This window comes from Asparagus officinalis, chromosome 5 (assembly GCF_001876935.1).
Source record: "Asparagus officinalis chromosome 5, Aspof.V1, whole genome shotgun sequence".
Taxonomy (NCBI): domain Eukaryota; kingdom Viridiplantae; phylum Streptophyta; class Magnoliopsida; order Asparagales; family Asparagaceae; genus Asparagus; species Asparagus officinalis.
Genome location: NC_033798.1, coordinates 92,584,807 through 92,597,654, shown reverse-complemented (window position 1 = coordinate 92,597,654; position 12,848 = coordinate 92,584,807). Strand labels below are relative to the sequence as shown.

The window sequence follows — 12,848 nt, the reverse complement described above, 5'->3', positions numbered from 1 at the left end:
CCCGCTCTCCTCTCTGCCACCTACGCCACCTCGCGCGACCCGACTCATCCATGAGCAGGACCAGCACGCCCATTCCGCCTCCGCCCATCCTCGTTGTTCCGTCATCATCCTTGCTATTATCATCAGGTAACATTTTGTGTTCCCCCTATTTATTTTTTTCATTAACAAATGGGTTCTTTGTAATTTCCTAGTTTTGATTGTTGCTAGGTCTAGTTTGGATTTTCTTTATGTATGAAGAATTAAAAATTTTAAGCTACCACTAGTACAAAACAGAACAGTTAAAAATAGCCCAAACGGTTATAAATCATACTTTGAAGCACGCTTATAAATCATACTTTTAACAGAAATCGTCTTCATGTACAGTCTCTCCTATTGGATAACAACTAGGTGATAACAACAAGCTTCCACACATCATTCATGTCAAGCAATCCCACGCAGGTAATAATATATCACAGACTAATCTAATTAATTAACTCATAATAGATCTAAAAAATTAAATGACAAGTCACATAATAATTTATGATAAACTAATAATTAAAATAAAATAATCAAGGTTCGGGATCTTGCCTGTGAGACCAAGGGCCTGTGGACGAGGTGACGACGTCACTGCGGAGATGGAACGGCGGTTCTGAAGAGTTGGCGGCATATCTGAGCGGCACGGGTGGTTCAGCGAGGATGTAGGGCAATAGGGGACGGCGATGAGGTGAGCTCGACGGGCGGCGTGGACAACGACGATCAGAGGAGACATAGAGGAGTCCGGGTGCGGCTGAGCTCGGATCTGGGGTCGTCGGCGAAGGCAGCTAAGGCGGCGACCGCGGGGCTGATGCGGATCTGGTGCAGGCCAGAACTCGACGCGGGTGAAGGGCTGCCCTGTGGCGGAGCTAAAGGGGGAGGGGAGGCTCGATGGATGAGTTGCGGGCTATCGAAGCTTGTGAAGGCGGCGGACGGTCAAGGCAGCACAGGGGTCGAGGCGGAGGAGATCGGAGGTGATCCGTCGAGGGGGTCGGGTACGGCGGGGGTGAGTGGGACAGCGAGGGCGGAGTGATCTGAGAGAGGGGTAGCGACGGCTGGGTTTGGGTTCATGTCGCGACGGGGATCGGCGGCGAGTAGTGAGCGGCGGTGGGCTTGGTGTCGGGTTGGGTGCTGGGAGGAGGCGGCCGGCGGGATCTGTTCTCGGCAGGGGGAAGGCCCGCATCGAGGAAGGAGATATGTGGTTGTGTGTCGCGGGGCGGCCGAGCGCTGCTCGACGGCGAAATGGAGCTGGCAGGATGGGAGCGCGCGAGGTCGGAGCCGACGGTATCGGATCGGACGATCTTGAGCTCGGGGGCGGGGAGACGAGAAAATGAAAAGGGCCGGCGGTTGTTGAATACGATTTGAGAGAGGTATAAATATAATATATTATACATATATATATATATAATATATAGTACTTATTATATATATAATATATATATATAATATATATGATATATATAATTTTAAGTATATATATAATATATTATATATATTATGATATTATATATATATATATATATATATAATTGTAATTAGGGTTAGGGTTTAGGTTAAAATAATTAAAATAAATACTTTTGGGTACTTAAAAATTAAACTAATTACATAATAATTATCTACAATTAAAAACGTACATGTTAAGCTAATACAACAGTTGATACGAAATAGTCAAAATATACCCATATTGTACAATTAAACGGAAATAATTAATAATAAAAATATATTTACTTACATTTAAAATCATATAATTATAGGATAATTATATACACAGTAAAACGCACCAGTTGTACTAATACGACCGATAATACGCAACAGTAAAAATAATACAACAAATTATACAAATAATACGTAATTAATAATACAACGCATTATACAAAAATATACGTAATAATAATAATAATATCACGTATTATCCAAAATGATACGTAATAGTATAAGTAACTCAACGGATAAATTCTAGAAATTTTTACTGCATTAAATAAATTTATAAATATTTAAATCATTTAAATAAATATAAAACTTAGATTTTAAATCATAGAAAATTATAGAAATTCGAGAAAAATATAAATACTCTTTTTAAAAAATAATAATTAAATATTTTAAAATACTAGAAAATAATTTTAACTAGTATTAAAATTCATGGTCCTTACAATGCTGCAACGGTTTGTGTTGTTCTAGTACCAATATAAATCTCCTGCAGAAGTGATACATTCTTTTTCATTATTAGGTATTTTATATTATGTACAAGAACTACGCATTGATATCATCATATTTATTATGGTCGTAAACTTGATCCATTCTTCAGGAAGCTAGGAATGTAGACCGTATCAGCAAGGGTGTCAAGATAAAGTATTTGCAATGCTTGCTGCTATTCTATGGTTGGGTAATATCTCGTTTACTATTATTGATGATGAGAACCATGTCGAAGTGGTGGAGGATGAAGGTAAACTGTCCATATTTTATGTAACCTGAAGTTCATGAGTTTTTCCAGTCATCTCATCAGTAAATGCTTTCAGGTAGTTATTTCTCTCTGTTTTGTGTCACATAACACATCAAGTTATGGACAACTTTGCATGACACATATCATGGGGACCTGATTAGAGCAACCTTCTATCGCAAAAGTCAAATGTTTGTGTGTCTATACATGATATAATTTCTGTTTGCGTTGTTGTTTTTTAGCTGGACTCCAAGCAGTATGGTCAAGTTTAGTATTGAAGTTGTATTATTTATCAAAATTTGTAGAGCACTTGATTTAACACCTTTTGAGACATTTTTTTGTATGTATATATAATATTGGATATTTAGCACCTTATGAGACATTTGTGTGTATGTATATGTTTTTGGTTTCATTGTGAGATATTGAATAATCATTGTGTGAGATGTTTATATTAAATGTAAATAAGTAGATAAATAAAATAGCTAAAATTTAAAAAATATTAAAATACACAGTCCAAACGGTTATGACCGTTTGGACAAAAATTAGCCCAAACGGTTGTAACCGTTTGGACAGAAATTAGCCCAAACGATTGTAACCATTTGGGCAGAAATTATCCTAAACGGTTACAACCGTTTGGGCTACTTTTTGTCCAAATGGTTGTAACTGTTTGGGCAATATTACTCTGTTCAAATGGTTATAACCGTTTGGGATTTTGTCCAAACGGTTGTAACCGTTTGGGCGACCGTTTGGGTAGACTCTTCCCCAACGGTTTTAGCCCAAACAGGTTTTTTTTTCGCCCAAACGGTTGTAACTGTTTGGGAGGGCGTTTTCCCAAATGGTTCCAACCGTTTGGGTTGCTCTGTTTTGTACTGGTGTACTTCTTGAGTTGGGTCTGATCTAGTTAGGATTTTTTTCTCTATTCTGCAATGTGAGTTCGTTTATGATTTGGGAACTGTCTTGTTTGATTTTGTACTGATGGCAGATATTTTTCTAGTTTGATCCTCATGTAAGGCTACCTGTTGCCTTTAGATTTGATACAATTTGGATTAAATTTCGATTAAATTCCATATGGAGTTATAAATTACAAGAATTAGTCCATGATAAAAATGTGTTGTCAAATAGATTTGTCTTACATTATCTGTATGTAACTTAATTATGTAGTGCAATCAGTGTTGGTTTCACTTCTATCTGAAATTTTGAAGTGTTGATGGTTTAATTTAATAGTTTCTGCCTGTAGGCTGTCTAAAAATCACAACGGATAGCTAATTCTCCATCGAACACTGATGATGGAAGTTACAATCTGACGACTTCCAGAAGGCTACAATTCGAAGATTTTCACATGTCAAAGAGTTAAAGCAAAGATTACAAAACGACAGTCTTTAGCAATACTCTGACAGAAAGGATTACAAATCGACGATCTCTTCAAACCAAGACGGGGAAGTCCTCCCCGCGTACTATCATCAAGACACTACACCGATTCAATCACCTACGCCGCTTCAACAGCTATAAACACGAATGCAGCTTCTTATGTGAGATGATTGATCTTGATGGCTGCGACAACAACATGACTAATATTATATTAGCAACCATTAGAGGTACTGATGAGCAGTGTAATGATATTCGACACACTCAGTGGAGATCATGACCTGCAGTTGATAGAGCGTTATTGAGATGCCTCAATTGTCACAAATGGCCTGAATAGGACCTTCTCGAATGGCCATTGGTTTCATCCATATATAAAGACAGAGAAGCTCAAACGCAGCTCCAATCGCTGCCAAGCACAGCTCAAACGCAGCTCCAATCGCTGCCAAGCACAGCTCAAACGCAGCTCCAATCGCTGCCAAGCACAGCACAAACGGCTGCCCAACGCAGCTTATCAACCGCTGCCGACGCAACTCATCCATCACTGCCCAACGCAGCCCGTCAGTCGCTGCCAAACGCAGCTCAATCACCGCCAGAACGCAGGTTAAGGTTCTGACTCATTCAAACGTGATCTAACAACTTCGAAGCTGTTCTTCACCCACGATTTGAGGAGTGGCTTTAGTGGGTTGTTACACCCGACTAATGGGGTAACTAAACCCCCATTTAGGCGCGGATTATGGGGGCAGTTACACCCCTAATCCCCCTATAAATAGCAACAAACTCAACAGAGTAAAGGATCTCTTTTTTTGGATTGGGGAGATCGGATTTTTGATAATCAGATCAAGAGAGATTTCTTTTCATTAATCGGAGGGGGATCTTTCGATCAAATCTTCCAGAATCAGAAAAAGGAGGATTGACTCCTTACACAGTCTGGGAAATCAACAAACGGAGGATCTCTAAACCATCGATATTTGGCTTATTAACCGAATTATTTTCGGTTCCAACAACTCTATCATTAGAGTTTGTTACTTGTTCTGAATCACAAAACTCGACAAGAGTTATCAACCGGCCAAGACAGTTGTTCCAGTGAAGTATAGATATTCGGATCGTCAACGAGAAGCAAACTCGACGCAAGCATTCGAGGGAGGCATCTCATCGCTACCGTGAAGAACCCAGAATTAAACAAAGGGGAGAATCCAGATCATTCTCTTCTCTTTTGTAACTAGGAATCCAAATTGTAATCGAGAGTTGAGAGAGTTGTAATCATTCTTTTTCTAAGCAGTTAGAGAGAATAAAATCAAACGCAATTCTTTCCTTATATTCTTTTTATTACAAAATTTCCCACAAACAAAAGATGGCGACTCCGCTGGGGACTAGCTTCTCTGACGAAGAGGTGGTGGCGCAATCCGACGTTCACCTCACTGGAACAACCGTGGAAACCTTGGTCGTGGAATTTGACCAAGCCAAATACGAGGAGGCTCTCTCTTCCGGATCGCTCAGCCCTAAGGCTAGGCGAGATGCTTGTAAGAGCTCTAAAGAAGTCTTAACTGCTGTTGAGACGCCAAAGAAAGTCCTCTCCTTTGGCCAAAGCCTCAAGCTCGCTCTGCAAACCGAAGATCACACGCCTATGTCGACACAGCGTGTACTTGGTTGTAAAAGGCCTATGACAGAGATAGGCACAATCAACGCCGGTGTTGCTGATACTAAGGCTTTGAAACAAGCCAAGAAAAACGCTGCTCGACGACGAAGAAGGTCCATCCGACGAGCACACCTCCGAGAAAATCAATCCCGAGTCCAACGCAAGGATTGCGTCTCCGAAGATCTGCCTAAGCATTGCGAACGCACACTTCGAGGTAATGAATCCAATTACAAACCTCGGGTGATTCAACTTAAACGCGACCCTCAGTGGTGCGTTGTCCAATCAAAGCACAGCCCTGTTAAGGGAAAACAAGCACCTCAAGAGTGCGTCCAAACAAAACAAGACCCTAAAGGGTCTGTTCCTTCAACTAAACGCAGGCCAAGGCCTAGTGTTTATAAATCAAAACGCGACCCTCACGCTTCGACGCCCGAATGCAATAGGGTCCGTCAGGTTCAACAAGAACCAATTTCACCCACTCAAGAACAGGGAGTTTCATCCCCGATGAAGAACTGTCCTCGGGTCTCAGATTTGCGAGAGTTGCTTTCCAGAGAAAAGCCAACGCAACGAGCAGCCCATCCATGTCATTGCGAACGGCTTATTTCAACAGTCCTTTCCGAATGTCACTGTTGTATTCCTGAACCTCGCAGATCTGTATTCGACAGATTGACTGACGTCGCAAGACCTACCAAACGACGACGTCAAAAGAAGAAAGTTTCTGAAGCTGAATACCCTCAGGTTACCATCAACATGACCAGTAGAGGAAAAGCCCCGTGTCCCAGTTCCGATGAATCAGAAAGAAGCCATTCCCCGACCGTTCGAGAAATTTGCGACGAGTTCGAAGGGGTATATCGACATACCCGGTCACGGACTGGAGCTATCCGCCCGGTTAATTACCAAAGGTTAGCCCAAGGGATTACGACAAGTGATGAACATTCGGCAATAGCTGAATCTCAATCTTCAAGCTCTGTTGGAGCACAAAAAGTTTCTGTTTACATGACGACGAATCCCGAGGACATAGCTAAAAGAGTGGATGAACATCATACCATGCTCCAGGCACAACAGGAGACACTTCTCCAATTGAAGGATATGTTCGTCCAATTTCTTACAGAAAAAGGCCACAAACCTGAATCTTCCCGGAGAACAACTTCAAAGGGAAAACAGAAAGCGACCGAACATTCGGATCGTGAGACTCACAACTTGGAATCCTCTTCTGAAGGTGAGAAAGAGGTGGAGAAAGAACTACACCCTCAATCTACCAAGATGGATGAACTGGAAGCTCGCCTCAATGCAATCGCCAACCGAAGCGAGCTCAGCGAGGAGGGAGTAGTGCGGCCTTACCCTGCTGAGTGGGATACCGCTCCTTACCCACCGAAGTTTAAGGCCCCTACCTTACAACCGTTCGACGGTACAGGATCACCAAATCAGCATATCTACTACTTCAAGTCTCAGACAGGAGATGTGGTAGCCAATGATGCCATTCTGACGCGCTTGTTCATCGGCACTCTTAAAGGGGTGGCCTTTGAATGGTTTATGAAACTGCCTGCTGGATCAATCCAGAAATGGGTAGATCTGGAAAGGCTTTTCTTGGCCAGATTCTTCGAAGATGACACAGAGGTTTCGGTTCCTACTCTTCTCGCCACAAAGCAAAAGAAGGGAGAATCTATTAAAGCCTATGTGGAAAGGTTCCGTAGCATGGCATTGCGATGCCCATCAGGTATGACCCAATCAACTCTAGTTGAAACTTGCAGGCACAACCTGCAGACTCAGCTCCTCGCCCAGATGGGAGTAGCAGAATGTCGCTCTTGGAGACAACTAGTTTCACAAGGGGAGCAAGCTGAAGAGATTGTCGCTCGGATAAAAGCTGAAGAAGAGCCACAACCCAAACCGCAGCAACAACGCAATCAGAACAATGCCCAGCGGTCTAAGGGAAAGGAGACACTAGCAGCTGACTACACGCAAGTCCCACCGCCTACTAAGCAAGGCAAGACGCCCAATCAACAAAGAACACCCAAGCAGTATTCGTTCAAAGAAGAGCATGTGGACACTCTGTTCCAACTACTTCGGAAGAACAATAAATTGCAGCTTCCTGAAATCAGAAAACCAGATGAAGCAGGGAAGATAGATGACCCCAATTACTGTCGCTATCACAGGTTCTTGGGACATCCTACCAGAAAATGCTATGTGTTCAAGGACATTTTGCAAAACTTGGTGAATGCTAATGTGCTTACTCTGAAGCCGGAGCAGAAGACTGTATCTACTAACTTGATTGCGGTCCAATTCGGTGATTTTCCTCCTGTAGCTGCTGCAGACGGTGTCATCCCAGTCCGTAAAGGGGAGATGCACCTGAAAAACACCGACTTACACAATCAGAAGGACATGGGGTTGATACCCCTCACAACCCCCAAAGGAGAAATCATGTGGGTCCACCCTGATCTAGTGGAAGACCAACAGTGGACGAATACCTCGTCCAAGAAGAAAGGAGGCAAGGCTAAGTCTTCTAACATGATTAGCCCCTCCGTTACTGAGAATGATGACCACCTCAAAACCCTTACAGATTCAGAAGAGGAGAGGATTGCCCTGGCAGCATATCCGGGAGATCACCCTGGCACTCGGTCTGGAAAGACTTACTTGAAAGACTACGGCCAGAATGCTCAAGAAGTCGAGGAACAGCCCCAAGATGCTGGGGGTTCTGTCCCGAAAAAGCCGGTTGATAAAGGGAAACAAAAAGAACTCCGTTTCAACAGGAATCTCCACCCGGAACACGGGGAGTCTAGCACTCCCTTTCAGTTCAACGTCATGGCACAATTGGCCAACATACCGGCCAGAATTACTCTATATGAGCTCCTGAGGTTGTCCAAAACTACCAAAGAAGCCCTGATCGAGGCCTTAAAGAACACGGAGAGTTTCATCACCCAAGTCATCCCAGTTCCTGAAGCTTCTGATAATCAAACTTGTCTACAGTGCTTGCAAACGGCAAGAAGTCTACCCTGTATATCATTCAGCAAGAAGTCTACCCTGCATATCATTCACACAAGAAGACATGCAGGTCAAACACGAACATGACCGACCACTGTACTACACAGGGTATATCGGATCTTCCGAAATCAGTCGTGTCCAGGTTGACCCGGGCTCCGCACTCAGCATTATGCCTTACAGGGTCATGCAGGTTTTAGGGATTCCTATGCATCGGTTGCACACTACCCAGACCACTATCTTTGGTTTCAACGCCAACAGTACTCGACCCCTGGGAAAGATCAAACTCAGATGTCAGATAGGAGATCTTAAGTCTGAAGTAGCATGTTACATCATAGATGCGGACACGTCCTACAATCTTTTGCTAGGACGACCATGGATACATGCAAACCGCATTGTCCCGTCTACCCTACATCAGGTCATGAAATATGCTAATGATGAGGGAGAAGTTCGAACCCTGATTGCGGAAAAATATCCTTTCCGAGGGGTAGAAAACTTTCACACCGACTCTGTTTTCTACTTGGAATCTCAGGAGAAAGAAGATGTTGACAGTGGCAATGAAGCTGATGTCGAGCCAGATCCGCAAGGGAATTGTCCATGGGAGTTAAACTTTGATGTAATTGGTTCAGTCGAGAACAATAATAATGTACCGAGTGAGGGCGAATGGTGCATTAATGAAGATTTTATTTTGGCGTACTTGTCTGATGAATCCTTTAAAGTTGGACAAATAGTAAATGATCGTGATGCAGGTACCCACTCATGGCACGCATTGTGCACAGAGGCATGTCTAACAATGCCAATCAAGTCATCTTTCGCTTCCAATGAAGAAGTGGAAGACGCACAAAAGGCTTTCTACAAAGTCCCGTCCAAAAGGAAAGGGCAGAAGCTGATGCAGGTACCCACTCATGGCACGCATTGTGCACAGAGGCATGTCTAACAATGCCAATCAAGTCATCTTTCGCTTCCAATGAAGAAGTGGAAGACGCACAAAAGGCTTTCTACAAAGTCCCGTCCAAAAGGAAAGGGCAGAAGCCGATCCAGTTCGGAGAAAGAAGATTGGCCCTAAAACTGTAGATGGAATTTTTATTGGCTATGCTTCTGATAGTAATGCAAATAGATTTTTAATAATCAACTCTGACATTAATGAGATAGCCAACAACACCATAATTGAAGCTAGGGATGCACATTACTTTGAAAATATTTTTCCTTACAAGACCAGAATAAACAACACAGGCCCTAGCTCTAATAATTCAGATCCTAGTTCTAATCAAGGTGAAACTAGTTCTAAACAAATTAGACCACTAGAAAGTCCAGAGGAGCCTAGGAGAAGTAAAAGAACTAGAATAGAAAAGGTCCATGAAGATTTCTATGCATTACTTGTAGAAGATTCTCCAGTTACATTTGAAGATGCAATGAAATCAGTAGATGCTCCATTTTGGAAGGAAGCTATAAATAATGAGATACAATCTATAGTTCAAAATCATACTTGGGAACTAACTGATCTTCCTTCAGGATGTAAAACCATAGGATGTAAATGGGTGTTTAAGAAGAAACTTAGACCTGATGGAACAATAGATAAATATAAAGCCAGATTAGTAGCTAAAGGATATACCCAAAAGTCTGGTATTGATTATTTTGATGTCTATTCTCCAGTAGCTAGGATTACTACCATTAGAGTCCTCATAGCTCTAGCATCCATTCACAAATTAATAATACATCAAATGGATGTTAAAACTGCATTTTTAAATGGAGACTTAGATGAAGAAATTTATATGGATCAACCTGAGGGATTTATAGCTTCTGGACAAGAAAAGAAAGTATGCAAGCTTATTAGATCACTATATGGTCTCAAACAAGCCCCAAAACAATGGCATATGAAATTTGATGAAATTATACTATCTTATGGATTTGTAATTAATCAAACAGATGAGTGTGTATACCATAAAATAGATAAAAACAACAAAATTGTGATATTATGCCTATATGTTGATGACATTCTTATTTTTGGTTCTGACATACAAATCATAAATGATATCAAACACTTTTTATCACAAAATTTTGACATGAAAGATTTAGGTCAAGCTGACCTAATTCTTAATACTAAAATCATGAAAAATGAGAATGGATATGTGCTATCACAATCACATTACATAGAAAAAATCCTCAAGAATTTTTATGATCCAAACTGTCAACCTGTTTCCACTCCATATGATCCTAATGTACATCTAAAGAAAAATACAGGTCATCCTCAATTACAAAGAGAATATGCACAAATAATTGGATCATTAGGATTCCTAACAAACTACACCAGACCTGACATTGCTTATGCAGTAAATAGACTTAGTAGATATACATCAAATCCTGATAAGAGTCACTGGGATGCTTTAGAAAGAATTTTGAGATACCTAAAAGGAACTATAAATTATGGTTTACACTATAAAGGTTATCCATCTGTACTAGAAGGTTATTCAGATGCAAATTGGATTAGTGACTCAGTAGATGTAAAATCCACCACAGGATTTGTGTTCCTTTTAGGAGGAGGAGCTGTGTCCTGGAAATCTACTAAACAAACTGTAATGGCTAGAAGTACAATGGAATCAGAAATGATAGCTCTTGATACTACTAGTATAGAAGCTGAATGGTTGAAAGATTTACTAACTGAAATTCCACTAATGCAAAAACCATTACCAGCCATTTCTATTCATTGTGATTGCAGGTCAGCGATTGACAAATGCCATCAAGAGAATGCAAATGTGAAGATGAATCGACACTTGAAAGTGCGACATAAATCCTTGAGATATAAGATGAAAAACCATATAATAGCCTTAGATTTTGTAAGATCAGAGAAAAATCTTGCAGATCACTTAACTAAAGGCTTATCTAGGGCAGTGGTCCTAGAATCATCGAGGGGGATGGGGTTAAGCCCATAAGAAAAATCACTGCAGTGGCAACCCAACCTCGCAGAGGTTCAATGGGTAGAAACAAACTGAATGAGTGATTAATTGTGAGGAGCACTGAATTCATTTGCTCCCATCCCTAGGGTGATCAGTGCTCATAAAAAGCAAGTGAAAGGTTGAGTCTAACTCTTAATGAATCCAAGACCCATGAGGCAGGATGCTTACTTGCTCGCATCCTTATTAGGATTCACCTATATGTGTGTAGTTGTGAGGCCGCGACTATGGGATCAGGGCTGCTCCCTAGTAACACACATGAAAGATACCTGCGCAAGGCCGATAATAGCGCAACCCGTTTAGAATTCTTCAAAACTGTACTATGTGTGCTTTCTGTAGAAATCCGATAAATGAGACTGGTTCAAGGCGAAGTCCACCAAGCTCTCACGGATCTATACAACTGTCACTAAGTGAAGGTTCAAACCGAAAGGTACCTCCACCTATTACATAGTATAAGGGAACCAGCAATCTTATTTATTTTTAAGTTTTTATTTTATTCTTATTTCTGAGCTATTTCAAGTTTTAAGTTATGTGGGGGATTGTTGGAGTTGTAACTTAAAACTTGGGTTTGTAGAGGAAAAGAGGAAAAGTTTAGTCCCACATAGGAAATGGAATAGGAAGAAAGAGTCTTTATAAGCCTTCCCTTTCTCTCCTATGCCTAGAAGAAAACAAAGGTTATGCTCCACACCACACACGCACGCGCCGGCCGGGCCGGGCTCGGGCTCGGGTTCGGGTGGGGTCGGGTGGCGCGCGCACACGACCTGCGGACACGAATGCCGCTCCGGATTAATGGGCCTTTAATCTGATACATTTTTATTTTTGAATAATTAAAATGTAATATTTATTAATAATTAAAATGTAATATTTATTTTTGAACAATTAACATGTGATAAACGTTTTGTAACGGTTAAGAGAATTAAATTTTGAAACGGTAATATTCATGAGATTTAAATCAGAATCAAAACGAAAAAAGAATTTTTATGAGAATTAAATCGGTAATTAAAATGAAAACGGATTTTTATTAAATCGGTAATTAAAACCGAATCGAGTTTTTATGAGAATTAAATCCGCGGGATTTGTAACGGTTGTTTTTTTCCCCTATAAAAACCAACACCTGCCGAAGGCTAAAGACACAGATTTACAAACGAATTTCTCTTCTCTTCTTCTCTTTCAAAATATTTGCTATTATATTCTGTTGGTTCCCTGAAAGTCTAGAAGAGTTCGCAAAGCCTTCTTGAAGCTCGTGCCGACGAGAAGGAGGTCGCCTGACCGAGGGTCGTTGTATCTCCGGGAACTTTTGCCACGTAGCCCTGTACGAGAGGGGGCAATTAGATTCTTGGGACAGTGCTTGCACGCCTCGACCATCCGGCCGTATTTCTAACTTTATTTACTTTTCATTTGATACATTTCTTATATCTGTGTTATAATAGTGATTATCTGTTAATTATTAAATTGCTTAATCTGATTTTCATTA

At 41.2% G+C, this 12,848-nt stretch overlaps 1 protein-coding gene across 1 annotated transcript; it reads left to right on the top strand.

The window, feature by feature from the left end:
- On the top strand, positions 8,831–9,497 carry LOC109842175. The gene is made up of 2 exons (XM_020411078.1): positions 8,831–9,172; positions 9,319–9,497. The coding sequence occupies exons 1-2, from the start codon at positions 8,845–8,847 to the stop codon at positions 9,495–9,497; spliced, it is 507 nt and encodes a 168-aa protein (XP_020266667.1). The 5' UTR covers positions 8,831–8,844.

Coding starts and splice junctions, on each gene's coding strand:
- LOC109842175 (XM_020411078.1), top strand. CDS start 8,845: ATGAAATATGCTAATGATGAGGGAGAAGTTCGAACCCTGATTGCGGAA. Junction 9,173..9,318: donor AGTAAATGATCGTGATGCAG/GTACCCACTCAT, acceptor AAGCTGATGCAG/GTACCCACTCATGGCACGCA.